Source organism: Equus asinus, chromosome 3 (assembly GCF_041296235.1).
Source record: "Equus asinus isolate D_3611 breed Donkey chromosome 3, EquAss-T2T_v2, whole genome shotgun sequence".
Classification (NCBI taxonomy): domain Eukaryota; kingdom Metazoa; phylum Chordata; class Mammalia; order Perissodactyla; family Equidae; genus Equus; species Equus asinus.
This window is the reverse complement of record NC_091792.1, coordinates 112,357,069-112,372,516: the sequence shown is the minus strand read 5'-3', so window position 1 is coordinate 112,372,516 and position 15,448 is coordinate 112,357,069. Positions and strand designations below refer to the sequence as shown.

The 15,448-nt window shown below is 33.7% G+C and overlaps 1 protein-coding gene across 4 annotated transcripts in view; it reads right to left on the bottom strand.

The window, feature by feature from the left end:
• Positions 1–1,742: 1,742 nt before the first annotated feature.
• TECRL (trans-2,3-enoyl-CoA reductase like) overlaps positions 1,743–15,448 on the bottom strand; it is a 95,334-nt gene continuing 81,628 nt past the window's right edge. For 2 of the 4 annotated variants that reach the window (XM_070505750.1, XM_070505749.1), the window contains exons 9-11: positions 4,369–4,454; positions 3,796–3,841; positions 2,175–2,906 (exon numbers count right to left, since the gene is read on the bottom strand). In XM_070505750.1, the coding sequence (XP_070361851.1) occupies positions 3,811–3,841; positions 4,369–4,454 (117 nt within the window). In that variant the 3' untranslated portion in view covers positions 2,175–2,906; positions 3,796–3,810. Of the gene's footprint in view, positions 2,907–3,795; positions 3,842–4,368; positions 4,455–12,656; positions 12,715–15,448 lie in introns of all 4 variants that reach the window. The other 2 variants (XM_070505747.1, XM_070505748.1) reach the window with 2 other exon arrangements.

The window sequence follows — 15,448 nt, the reverse complement described above, 5'->3', positions numbered from 1 at the left end:
TTCTGTTCTCATAATAGTACAAAGAGATTATGTACTTGATGCTATGATAATGATAAGTGGAACAACATCATCCTATTGAAAGCACAGTGGCTATTTTAAGCATCTTTACTCACAGAATTTGGTCAAAAGAACAAAGAGTACCAAAAAAGCTGATGTGAAAGAGAGTTCTTGGGCTTGTTACTTTTATACATTTGGCATTTGCCAGTACTGGAAGGGTCTCAAAATAAAAGCAGGGATGCATTTTACCAAGAAGGTAAATCATATTTTTTTGGTAAACATTTTATTGCTTAAGAGACACTTCTGTGAGCAATTTTATAGTCAATATGTCTATTGTATGTACGTGTGTGTATAAATATATATATATTTGTCTATACAAATTTTTCACTAATGTTTTTCTTTGTTTTCTGTGAATATGATCAAATTATGACATCTACCTTATACAAAAGGTGTCATATTTTATGTCTGACTTCACCTTTATATTTAAATCTCAATTTTCTGAACCATCTCCAGCAATGCCCCCTCTTAAACACACAGATTTGTAAAGAAAATCAAGACACCTATAACTAGTCTATGCACTGTTGAATGCTGTTTCTGAAAAAGACCCCATGAGTTGAAATTGTTACCTGAAACTAAATTACCTGGATGTGTGCCAAAGGAACATGGAAATGACACTATGAGATTCTCATTTAGATTTGTTTTGCACTAGAAGAGATATACAATTTCTTAAATAGCAACACAAATTCATTATTTATGTAATGTTTATAGTATGTATTCAGTTAGAGAGTTCCATTATAGTTTTTAAAGACTGACCCTGGACATGTATTAAAGCCGAGAATTTGAAGACAATTGGAGTAAATTGGAGGCAGCAGTCTTGGCTACACAGATGAACAAGAGGAAGAGGAAATCTGTAAGAAATCACAGAAATTGTGTGTGTGTGTGTGTGTGTGTGTGTGTTGTATGTATTCACATATACATACTTACGTATAGTGACTCCTAAAATCTATACATCAGGATTAGGTTTTAAAGGCCGAAATGTATATATGGCTGCTGCAGATCATACTTGCAACATTAATATTGATAATAAAACATTGTTTGTCAGGTTCTCTCTTTTGATGTCTTAGGAAATAAGACCCTCAGAAAACAAAAATGAGAAATAATAATAATAAACAGTTCATAATTGAGGTACCTATTAACTAAGGTGTTTCTACTAACCGTAAGGAAATGATTGATCTGAGACTGATATGGTTGGAGCAACTGGGATAAAGAAATGTAGCACAATGGGAAGAGAAATGCCTGGAAATGCTTGTCCTCTATGTATCCCATCTTTTCTGCTGCATCAAAGATCTCCTTCTAGTCCTGCAAAAATGTGCAAACTTCCTGAGTTGATGTCAGTCAGGATCCAGTTAAGAAAATAGAAACTACTCTTTCTCTTTCACAAAATGGATATTTATCACAGGTTGTTGACTATATAGACAGAGTAGGTATATGTGGTTTAATGCATTAGCACTTTCTTTTAAAAACATTTCATGATTCAAGGCTATTTTACTGAAGGGATATTAGGAAGTTAAAGTTTATTGCTGTCTTCCCCTGAGATATTTTAACACTGCACATTTGAGAACGATAACAAAACTTTTAAAGGGGATGCTTTTGTTATTTCTTGAATGATTGACCACATATATTAATAATAAACACCCACAGAATGCATATAGACCAAGCTTTATCAAAAATATTTTGGCCGTATGTCTATAATCTAAGAGCTTTAATGAATGAGGATACTTATATATATATCTCCACATATGAATTTGAAAGGCTCTAGAAATCAACCAATCTTAAGAATCCCAATTTAAAATGAAGAAACTGAGAATTGCTTTCAAATATTTTAACTAGTGTATACTTTGATTTTTACAATATTAGTCACTTCTTTGTCAAAATATATATGTATATACACATGCACACAGTCTTTGAAAGGATGTAAGAATTAAAAATGTAAAAATAAAGCAAAAAGTCTTCCAACTCTGAATCTTAAAGAATCTCCAATGCATTCTCTCTTTATCATCACTTATAATCTATTTGAAATATATTCCAAAATATATATATTTCTATATAAATGAATAAATAATATATTTCAAACTATAATACATATTTTAAAAGACTTAACAAATAATGTCTAGAAAGTATTTTAACATTTTAATTGTTCTAATTTCAGAATGGTAGCATACATTACATATATTATGAATAAATAAGATACATGGCTATTTACAAGTATTTCATTTTCAATATAAGTAGAATTTTCACAAGAAATTAAACTAATAACATAGGACATTTGAAACTTCTCAATAACAAATTGAACAATAGAGAAAAAATTTAATTACTATCAACATGTGTAAAATTCAAGTGATTCAAATGTCAAAACTTTTAAAAATATTTACTTTAGAATTCAGATATTTTCATTGTCTTAGACAAATAGTGTTATGAGATATTTAATGAAGTAAGAGAATCTTGTTGAAGACTCAATCCCTTAGAAATATACTGAATGTTATTTTTCTATTTTCTATGCTAAATTCTATTTTTCATTAGTCATATCTTTAATTTCTACTTTTAATCTGCCTCAAATTTATTACTCTAAATTTAGCTAAATTCTACTATTTCATATTTTTACTCAGTAGAAATACTGTTGTTTGTTCATTTCTGGAACATAATAATCATCTTAGACTAAGTCTAATTTAGTGAGTTTATATATTGCTTTTCTGTATATGAAATAAGATCACTTATTTTTTCTTACAATATGAATGGTATCATTGCTGATTTCCTACGCATGTAAGAATTAAATTTCTTCAGATAAACCTTATGTTTCTTTTGTGCCCACAAAGACATCTGGATAGTCATCAGAAGTGTAAAAATCCCAACTGGAAGAAAAAAGAAATAATTATCTTTTCTTATTTCTATGATGGTTATAGTAAGTTATTCGAAGAAAAAAAACTATCATATACAGCTCTTAAAATATTTTTCAAATGTTGCATATTTCTCTATCAATTTTCTTTACTCATATTCATTACCTAACATAATATATATTTAATCAATATTTGCTGCTAGATGAATAAACACAGAAAGGACAAAGCAGAGATCAAAATAAATAAACATTTTTTTTATCTCACTGCCACAAAATACTCACGAATAAGGAATTTTTTAATCTCTTTGAATTTTTCAATAATAGTTTCCCATATGCACATAATATACCTGTACATACACGCACACACAACAAACCTTATTAATTATTATTCAGAATTTTGTATAGTGAAACAAAGATGGGGTGAAATGGATATTATGCATATCCCTTCTAATACATTGAGTTCATTGCAACTCAACTTCTTCATGTGTGTTAAAATGCCCAGCATTCAGGATGGTACACGTATGCCCCCAGACCTCCCATTACAGACACTCAGGGACACTTGAAGACATAGCACATACATATGTCTGTACACAGGCATGAGAGACAGTTTCAAGTGAAGTGAATTATTACCACTACTGCTTTTTAACAAAATCTAGTTATTTAATGTATATATTTGGATGACATTTCCTAGCTTGAATTAAGTTGCAATTACATAGAGATACATAGTAAAAGATGTTCCAATATATTTTAATACTGCTAAAATATGCAAAATAAAAATAAAAATGAAAGCATAAAATCCTTTTGCAAATATGCAAAACTTTAGTACTATAGCAACTTGCCACCAGAAACCACTTCTCCTAAAGGTGCATTTACTTCAATTAATTGTCAACAAACCTAGATCTTACCTGGCAGTGTTTGTGTCATGACTGTGAAACTAATCCATGATCCAATCTGTCAGATTAAAACATAAATTAACAAATATCTATGGTTAATCTAGTAATCTGTTCACTGGTGGCATTAAACAGGTAACGTGAAAGCTCAAAACACAGTGGAAAAATTATAGGTAGAAATAAAATTCCCCAAAATGTTAATTTCACTGTTAAATATGATAAAGTCATAAATGATTCCATAAAACATTATCATATTGATGAGAAAATGGAGAACATTATTCCAAAAACTTTGATAAAAATTAAAACTCTGAAACATCTCAAGACATTTTATATGAAGATTACAAAAATGTTTTTAAATACAGACACATATATTTACAAATATTCCTTTTTCTGTAGGGAAAATTGCGGTTGACAAGTTCCAATTTCCTATACCTATAACTTGAGTTGAAATCTATATCATAATCTATATCTCTACCTATATCTAGAGATAAAACATATATATATTAATCTATAATACATATAAAAACACAAACACATGCATTTAATATATCGTCAAAGTTCAATTATCTACATACATAAATAGTGTACCTCATAGGTGTAGTTAGGACACGAAACCAGGAAAAACATCCATGTGAACGGGTTATAATTTGGACTTGGAAAACAGGCATTGTTTCCTTTTAGAAAGAAGTGCAAAATGTCAATGATGCTACATATTGAAAATTTGATCATATACTTATTACACAATTCTAAATTCCCTAGAACAAGTATATACTATGTGACATGTCATCATATATTTATAGAAACCTATTTCATGAATTTCTCAGAAGAGACCTAGTTCCAAATGTTATGACCTTTTGACTCAAATAAAATACCTGTCATTTTCTGACCATGTCTACAGCTATGTTGCTGTAAAATTACAGAACACACCATGAAATCATCTCTTTAAGATTTTAAATGCCACAATATATAAATGTTATTTTGCATATCATAATAGTTGCAATAGTATTGCATACTAAGATTAACAAATGAATTTTCACAATGTATGCCTTTTCCTATTCCCCTTTAATGTCAATGAAGATATTTTTGGGTGAGATTATTAAATACCTCACACCTCTCTTTTGTTAAATTAGTGAAAAACCAAAGGAAATCTTATAACAATGTCATTTATATCAAAAAGTGTGAAAATCTCTCATAAAAGGATTGCGGTGAATATCAGTAGAGTTAATATTCAGAAATAACGCATAAATTATTTCTGCTCAGCAATCAGGATAGTGATTTACAGCTCTCATTATATTTAGCATATTGTCACTTGATTTTTGTTAGTTATTTTTCACCTTCCCAACTTTTTCAAGAAACCTTTTAGATAACAAATTTGTAATGACTTCAAGTTGCACTTTGAGCTGTGACATTTGTAAAAGTAAATATGAATTGTGAAATTATTGTTTATTCTCCACAGCAAGATTTAATCAGATAACACATCAACTAATCTCTTTTAGTTATGATTCTAAAGTCATAATGAAATGTCAGTATGTCGACTCCAAGACTGCAACTATTGTTGAAATATCAAAGTAAAAAATATACTAGATACTGTGCACTGCTCATTTCAAGATAAGGATAAATACGTAAGCCATTTAATACTACTAATTCTCTTGGTAACACTTATGTAAACGCCTTTGTATAATTTTCATATATTCATCAAAAGAAAGATAATGGAAGAACCTACCCACGTTACAGTAAATGAATTTCGGAAGTGGAAGACACACACAAGATAATCTATCTGGGTTCAAGCCTCTAGTTTATAACTCTTCAGCCTCTGGAGATAGTGGAATTATCAGGACCCACAAATGCAAATTTCTTCCAGATGTCGTTCATAGATTAAATAAACAGTGTCTTGTGACACATAAAAAGTTTGTAGATAGATATCATCTCAAGTGTACATAGTTGCTGTTAATTGTAATAATATGTAAGTTTGTGTTACTAATTTAACATTTATATTCCCATGATGTTTTCTCAATCTATAGTTACTATTTATAATAGAGCTTCTATTAAAAAAAGTCTGAGGATTTTTTACATTACAGTACTGCACCATCCAAATTCTGCTTAAGGCATAAAGGGTTTATTCCAGAGCTTCAGGAGTGCTGCTGGCAGAGAACCCTCAACCCTCAGCACCCTCTATGAAGACTGCCTGGCTGGAGGGCACAGTGTCGTCCAAGGTCACACTCACTTTTTAGTTTAGCCTTTGTCCAATATGTGATTCACATGGCAAATTGATGACTCAACTCAGAACACCACTGATTATTCATCCCAGGTTTAGAATGCCCCATAGGTTCATCTGAAACTCTCCTTGAGACTGTATTGCTCTCAACTTCCCACTCAATTCAAACACGATTTCTTTCTTCCCATTCAAAAAATCACTCCCTAACAAACCTCCTAAATGCTAATCTCTGTCTCAGCATCTGCATCCCATAAAACTGAACCTATAGTAGTTGACACCAGGAATGGCCCAAAAGGCAGAGGCTGGAGTGACATTTTAGAGTTGAATGACCTGCTGAAGTACCTGCAATGAGTACCCCATCATTTATGGTAGGTGCAGAACAGATGGTTGCTGGTCAAGGTAGCTGTGCAAGTGTGAAACCTTTACCAGTGGTAGACTAGGATGTTTTACTGGTGGAAGTGAATGCTTTATTTGGTCCAATGGAATTAAGTGGTAATTACTATCAGTGTTCTCAACAAAGATGCCAAAACTGGAACTAATAATTCACAATTAAAAATCAAAGGTGAAAACTAGAGTATCTCCTTGGTGGCATACAATGAGAGAAAGGCAAAGAAAGCTGAAAACCAGGTCCAGGACTTAATTGCAAGAGTAGTCAAGCTCCGAAAAATATACAACTCCAGTCTAAAGCAGGTCTGCGAAGCCAAGGTCATTGTCCACAAAATCTTGGAGTACATAGATTTTCGTGAACTCCCTGAGCCTACAGAAGGGGCCCATCCTCCTTATTACAGCTTAGCACACCTCCTTGCTTAAAGGTAATACAGAAGTCATTATGTTGCAGGAAAATCTCATCTAGGATCTTCTCCATGTCCCCTCTTAACACTTATGCTATAATTAGAATTGTATCACAATATAACCTATCTGAGGTTGTTCTGGTCTTAATAAGGAAAAAGGAATTATGCCCCAAAGAAGCTATAGGACCCAGCCAACATGAAAAGCAAATTAAAGGAGAATACATATGTGATGATTGGGTTCTGAGGGTGCTCGATAAGAGGGGCAAAATACAAAATTGGATAAGGGTAGGGTTACGTTGTTGGAGCACCGTCCTGGATGTAGAATTTAAGATAGCACAAGCACGCTAACACACATCTGGAAGCATGAATAAGGCAATGGCCCACAGTAACCGAGGCAGAAATGTCAGAATACCTATCGCAGGCAGAGAAAGAAGGTGTTAAATGGTTCACAAAAGTGGGGATCTAGAGTAGATAGTCTATATAAGGCTGAAAATGGAAGCTGCTATTCTATCAGAGGAATTTTTTTTTCCATGCGCCATATTCCCATGTTCTTTCCCATATTCTGTTGCAGCATCTAGAGGATACACCATTTTCCAAAGCTTTAAGGAATGTGTTAATGAAAGGGCACCACCATCATTAAGATTCGTGTTGGCTCTCTGCAGTTCCAGGGGGACTGTAAGTGATGTCACCTAGAACTGGGATTTCTAGCAGTGATTGGGATTAAAGGATCCCTCCTCCCCCAAATCAAAGCCAATTCTGGTTGCACTTAATTGTCATAAGTCAGAATGAGTGGTAAGTTCAGAAGAGGCTTGAGCCACAGAAAGTTGGATCCACAGAAAAGCTCATTAAAAGAACACAGTGTTCCTGGAGGCTAGATTGATGGATGCTCCACAATGCTATTTCTGAATTTATACAAGCAAAATAATTTGGAAATGAATAGTTCAGAGACTTCAGGCACCTGGCCCACTATAAAATTCTCTATTTTTTTCCAAGTTTTTTGACTTGAATCAGTTGTAAGACGCTAAACTCATTGATGGAAGAACAGTCTAGAAGCCCAGGAAGAAACAGTTTGAAAAAGGAAAACAAGTAACATGATAACGATTCTCACATTCCCTCACTAGAGAACGTCACTAAATGATGTATAGACATTTGTTTGGCAAATTGTATACCAGTGGGAGTAGAATATCCCTACATTTCAAGGACTGTTAGACACAGTGAGTCCACCAGGTCCAAAGTTGTCATTCCCCCAGAAACTGAATGGATAATTGGACTATACATACTTTGTAGTTTGCACAACCTCCATATTGATTTCTTGGCCTTTGGAGTAAGAGTTAATAAAGTGAGGAAAGGCAAGTGGAAGCCTCTGAAATCGCACACCTTCTTCAGTAAATATAAGGCAATAGTGTATCCCAGGGAGAGCTTAGTGCCACACTTAAAGTCTAAAGTATGCTTGAGTTATATCACCATTTAATTAACTTCTCTAGGCCCTGCAAGAGCAAGACTCTATTTTGGAAGATGACAGTGAGACCTGCAAGCTTGATCAAACATTATCCACCATTGCAAGTGATTACCAGATATGGTATCTTTGCTAAAGCAGATTAACCCAGGCTTGGGTATATGGATATAGCCACTGAATTGACAGATGTGTTTTTTTCTGTCTCTATTAGAAAAGAATAATTTACTTTTCCTTAAAATGGACAAGAGTATACATTTTCAATTTTTTTCTAGGACTGTTTTAATACTCCTGCCCTCTCTCATAAAATAGCTCAAGGAGACCCTGACTGGTTGGACATCTCACTGAAAATCACTATACTATCAGCATTATGCTCTTCATACTACATGAGTAAGGAGTGGCTTGCATGTTGGTGGCTTTAGTAAGACATGCATGGGCCACAGGAGGTGGGAGGGCTAACAAACACAACAAAGTTTTAGGGGCATCAGTAAAATGTTTTGAGGCCAAAGGATTGTGAGCATGGCCTCCAAAACAGAGGAAATATATTGCAATCTCTACCTCCCACCAGTAAGAAGAAAGCAAAATGCCTTGTAGCCTCTTCTAGTTAGGGAGGTATCATATTACACACCAGGAAAATCTACTTTGAACCATACACCATGTAGCACAAAAAGCTACAATAGTTTGTTAGGGCTCAAGGCAGAAACTTCCAGCAGGCTCAAGTTTTAGTGAAAGCACTCCTGCATTTGGGCCTTGAAATTAGGTAGATGTTCTATATTAAACTTGTCAGTGGTGGGAAAAAACTGTGTGGAATTTATGGCAAGCCCAATGGGATAATCATAATGCTGAACCGTGGTATTCTGAAGCAAGGCCCTGCCATATGTAATGGAGAATCATAGTTCTTTGAGAAAACAGTCCTGGCATGCTCTTGAATCCTGGTAAAGATTAAGAGCCTATTGAAGGAACAATGACCATGTGGCCCTAACTTCATTATAAGCTGAGTTCTGTTAGACATAGCAAGTCATAGGTTGAGTAAGACTAGCAATAATCGATTACAACATGGAAGTGGTATATTCATAGTGAAACATAAGTAGGACAATAAGGTACAAGCAAGATGCACTAGCAGGTAGTCTAGAAAACCATGTTATCCACCACTGTTGAACAAATGTGTCTCATTTGATTCACCTACATCCCCAGTCCAGGGATCCCTTAAGGTCAGCTGAAAAATGAGGAGGAGCCTGAGCATAGTTTAGGGATGAGCTGGCTGGTATGTGGGTATAAGCCAAAAATGCCTGGCAGCTGCATTATGGTCACGTCCAGGGGTCCCCTTAAAAGACAATAGTGGGCAGGGGGCTAATTCTCCTAATGGGCAGAGTTTCAAGTGTTGAAAGAGATATACCCAAGGCTATGATATGCGTGGAATCACAGGCAGTGTCAAATGGACACACAAGTCAGAAATTTCCATGAATATAAGAGTAGGCATGAAGTGTAAAGATCTTTGTATCACACATTAATGTCCAACAGGGAGTACCAATGATGGAAGAGACAGTAAACAACACATAGAAAAGATGACTCAATGTCAGGCAAGCCTTTGTAATAGACTGTTCCATTGCTGGAAAATGGCTGATTTAGGAGAGTATAGTGGCAGGAATGGAAGCTGTTCTTAGCATGGGCTCCCACTTACCAGGGCAGATCTACCTACTACTGTTGACAAATGTCCAAACTGCTAGCAAGAAAGAACAACAGGGAGACCGTAAAAAGGCATCATCGCTCATGGAGACTAACAAGTAACCTGATGGCAAGGTGATTTATTAGACAGCATCTATTCTGAAGGGGGGCAGCAATTCACACTTGCAGGAAAAGAGACACATTCTGTGAATGGTTTTTCCTTTCATTCCTTCAGCTCCTGAGTCAATCCTGTTATCCAAGGTCTTACGTAATATTTGATCAATTAACATATCTTCCAAAACATACTATTAGCTTAAGGAATCCACTTTTCAAAAAGGAGGTACAGGAGAGGGTCCATAACCATATCATATCAAATACAACATGATCAAGAAGTTGTCAAACTAATGGATTGACGAACTGGTCTATTGAAAGCATAGCTAAGGTGCTGACGTAGGGGCAAGGTACATCTTTAAATCAACTACAAACTGTAACTTATAGTTGAACGGGGATCTTCCTGCATCCCATTACAGAACAGTCTTCATTTGGGGATAAAGATCTTAAAATCTGAAGACCTTAGAGTTCTGGAGATGGAAGTGCTACTGTTGACAGGGTAATTGACTGTGATCTTGAAGAGGAAGTATGCCTGCTGTTATCCATTGAGGTAAGGAGAATATATTTTGCCTCTAGTACTTGGATACCTCTTGGTACTCCCTTGACCCATGGACAAGGACCACATCCATGTTCTGATAAGTACACAGGAATGGAATCTCAGACTCTCAAGATGAAGGTCTATATCATGCCAACAGATAATCCCTGAGATGTTAAATGTGCCAGTTGAGGGTGAAGGAAATCTAGGAGTTTGTTGAAGAGGAAACTAGTGCAAATCAATTGTTATACCAAGACACTCTGCAGTGGTAATTTCCCACCAGCAAGTCTTTTAAAATTTCCCCAAAAAGAAAGGCCCAGTAGCATCCTGGTGGGCTTTTCCCAGAATGTATACAAAAATGTGGATCTGTAAAAATAGAAAGTGATAGCTATATAGAAGATAGAGACAGATGTAACATATGTATAATTTAACCCCACCACTCCCCTACAGTCTGCAATGTAATGAAGTGAATTTTAAAACTGTAGTAAAACTTTCTAGAACTAAAAAAGACATGAATCAACCTGCTTAAAGATTACATCGTGTCCCTGGGAAAATTGATCTGAGATTATCAACTCTAAGACACTCTACAAAATTAATAGACTTTAGTGATAAAGAAAAAGTCTTGTGAGTCTCCAGGTAAAAAAAAAAAAGAATCCCAATTAACAAAGGAGAGAAGAGTAGATTGGCATCTAATTTCTCAAGAGCAACATATAAAGCAAGATAAAAGGTGAAATAAACACATACACACAGTACTTCTCACATGAATAATTTCAAAGTCATATTTGACTTAAAATTTTCATTTTCAAATAATGACACCATATTCCAGATAGATAAAGAACCCTGAGCGAGGTCACATTGTTAGAGAGTCAGAGTCAAAACTAAAATTTGTGATATTCATAACGTTGATAATATTAGCATTTTTATGGGATTGTATTGTGTTTTGCTTCTACACTGAAAATAAATCAGATTATGAGAAGTTTTTCATCTGGGCTTCACATACCCCCAAAGAGAATTCAGTGCATCTATGAGTTTAGATCAGATAAAAATGGCTTCCAATTTCTTAATGAAATGCATGCTTTACTTCAACACAAATGCAGAAAACAAACCCAAATAGCATTTGATTAATCTGTTAACTTTTTTCCATCAAGAGAAAGTACATATATTTTCAAATCATATTTCTGTTGTTTGGATATCCATATATATAATTTATGGTCGCCAGTACTCAAAAACTTAAGTAGTTATCACAGTGTTATTTAATGTTGTAGTAAGAAATATATTATTATATTACAACATTTTTCATATGTTCAAAAGTATTCCAATATAATAAATTTCCTTTGTAATTCTATGTGTTTTATTATATGAAAAAATTATTCTGGAAAGTGTTTCATATGCTTTATCAGCCTGCCAGAAATGTGAGAGGCAAGAAAATGTTAAGAAATTCAGGTAGACATTAAAACACACTTGAAAAGACAAATGTGCCTTTATATTTTCAGCTCAATTGATAACAACATGAAGTCCAAATGTTGGCCATTGTTATTTGAAATGTATAATTAAAATATGTATCATTTACAATAATCAGCTGTGAATCCCTACCCATAATTGAGCCAGAATGAAAGGATTGATTTATCCAAAATATCTTTAAATGATTTGGATACTAAATTTTTTTGAATGCTTTTAACTATTGATCAAATTACAAATGCCTTCCCAGGCATTGCTTGTATCAATTATTGGGCAAATTAGATCAAAATTGAGAACTAAGCTAAGCAATTTGGATATTCATCAACAGATTTCATATCGCTTCACTTCCTAATCATGTGTTTATTTTTTCACATATTTGTGAGATTGTTGTTTTGGGTGTGTTGGGGGGGAGTGTGGTGTGGTGGGTGTGTGTATGCACACTTCATTTTAGAGAAGTTATTATTAGAGCATGTGATTTGGTTCAAATATTTGGAAAATTTAGACATGAAAAGGTAAGGATTGGGATATACTATCTTAAATCTTCTCAACTATCACTATTTCCCTTTTAAAAATTGTTGATTTAAGGCTTTTAAAAATGATAATTAACATAATTCTCTCTAGAGAAGATTAAAAGGAAAACAGACTAACCTGTGTGATTGGGATGAGCCAATACAACGTTGATGAAATGATTTCCAGCTTCACAAATCTGCAAAACATTTTAGCCTTTTCAGTGTGATATACCTGTGCCTCTTAAAAAATGTATTCTGTATATAAATATCCACATAATATATTAATCTCAAAGGTTTAATAGATATATTAGTACTCCAATTGCAAGGAGAGGAAATTTTGTGTTATAACAATGAAAGAAGCTGTTTGTAGGCATATAAAGAATCAAAATAATGAGTCATACTGAGTTAGAAATCCTCAAGATACTCTTGAGCCCATTTGATAACTGGATTCAAATTGCCTGGTTAATCAGGTTGTGCTGATTATCTGCTCTGTACTTGTTATAGTGGGGAGATTTTCATGCCATGAAGAGACACGTCATGTTGCTGTAGATAGATTGAACGTAGGTTTACATATCGTAGGTTTATTAACACAGTAGCAGCCCTTCTACTGCAAGGTTGGTAGTTTGGTTTCCAGCTTACTTCAGCTCAATTTAGAAAATGCATTGTAAGTAACACTGTCCCACAGAGACAATTGCTGCCTGTCTGTCATCTGACCCCTTGATCATGTACACTTCACTCATCATCCCTGTTAATAGGCCACTATGAACTTCTAAGAATCTCAAGCCTTACCAACATCTCCTGGGGCTATTAATGCTCCCAATTTGCAACAAGTATCCTCAGAAGGTAAGATCTTTTGTCTGCCATATATACCTTATCTGATTTAACACAAAGTATGTATTCAACAGATAAATTCTATGTTATTAATAACAGACTATGTTATCCAAAATCTTTACTGTCGAGACAATTTTTCACTATAATATCATAAATTGGACACCCTTAATTCAATTGAACACCCATCCCATAAATTGAACATGCTTCTAACTCAGTGCCTTTAATGCTGTTAATCTCTTAAAGTTTATCTGGTTTTGTTCTTTTCAACAAATAGTGTATGCATGGAACAATATTCCTATAATTGTCCAGGAGGCTCCTAGTTTCTCAAGTTTTAATTAGGAATGCAAATTTGAGTTTTGCATTTTCAGATAATGATTTTACAGTTGAAATTATTCATGTGTGAATGTGGTTAAGAGTGTGGGCTTCCGGTTGGATGGACTTGTGTTCGAATCCTGCATCTTTCACTTACTCTTTGTTAGAGATTAGGTGATTTAAATATTTGAAATTTCATTTCTCCACCTAAATGTGAATAGTAATTCCTATCTCATAAGTATGTTATATGATGATTAAATGGAATCAAGTATCTGACATGAATTGCTCAATAAAGTTATTATAATTTTAGTTACCAATGTCATCAATAAAAACTTCTCCAGAGAATTGTCCTGCATTGATCTCACTGCTCTAAATTTCTCTCTCACACATTATCAACACCATAAAACACATAATTACCAAATTAATGAGTTATTATATGTCCATTTGATCTTCATATTTTTTGTTCATCTTTCAGTCCAGACACTATGTCATACTTAATTTTCATCACTCACAGTGCCAAACACAAAATGGGATATATGAAAAAAGTATTTATTAATAAGCAAATTAACTTACCAAATCTTTTGTTAACAAAGCATATTTTAGAAATTATGGTTTTTCTTCTGGTGAAACATTAATTTGTGATTATCAATATTTTTTACACTCATTCAACCATCAAAATACTTTCTTTTTCCTACTTATCACAACAAAACTAAATATAAAAGCATTAATCATCTACCCATAGTACGTGATATGAATAAAATAGCATTTTGGTTTCACTTAGAGCAGGAGAGTAACCTTACACTAATGCCATAATTGATTATTAGGTGCCCCTTGCCCAACCCAATCAGTAGTGAAACTGATGAAAAGTTTATCTATATACATTCTGGGTGTAGAGAGAAAAAATCACCAACTATATCTATATGCTTAGAGATGTTTAGTTTATCATAAACTAAACAGCTCCCTAATGGATTTTAAAGAACAATTGTGACTCTTTGTAATTATCACCTTAAGCCTTAGCTTTAAAACTCTGAGGAATAAGTGAGTCCAAGACAGTTTGCAAAACTAATAGACCTAGATAAAAGTGGTTGATATAATCTCCTCTTGGGTCAAGGCTGACTAAGATTAGAAAATTTAGTCAGTGCTATAAAACTCAATATATGGTTCTATCATTGATTAAAATTTCAGCAGCACATTAAATGCAAAACACTAGCACATTTGTCAGCATGATGTATACATTTCTTCTGGGTTAACTCTTACCTAAGTTAGATGTCTCCATTTGTCATATTATATGTTAACAAAATAATTTAATAAATAAAATTTGGGACAGTTACTGTCATTAGGTTTGATTTACATTATTTAAATTTTAAATTATCTTAAATAATAAAACATGTAGGTGCTATCTACTATGAACCACGTCTAGTCCCTATGTAACAAAGATGGTAAAGGCATTGTAGGCAATAAGCACACAGAAACATACAAAAAGAAATACTAAGAAAACATTGTCCAGATATATTAAGAAAGAAATAATATTTAAACATTATATGTAAGAAGAACCATTTTTCTGCATTACAATAGTAGAACAAATGAATTTGAAATTATTTCATTTGGTTTGCTCAAATACAAATTGGTAGTTTCCCACAATTTCACTTTTTTTCCCAAAACGTTTAATCTAATTAATAAAAGAGCCTATATTTTCCAAACACACTCACAAAAGAGAGAGAAGCAACCACATGACATTGCCAGAACAGCCTTAGTTGTAAAGAACAACATGGCTTAGATTTAAAAAGT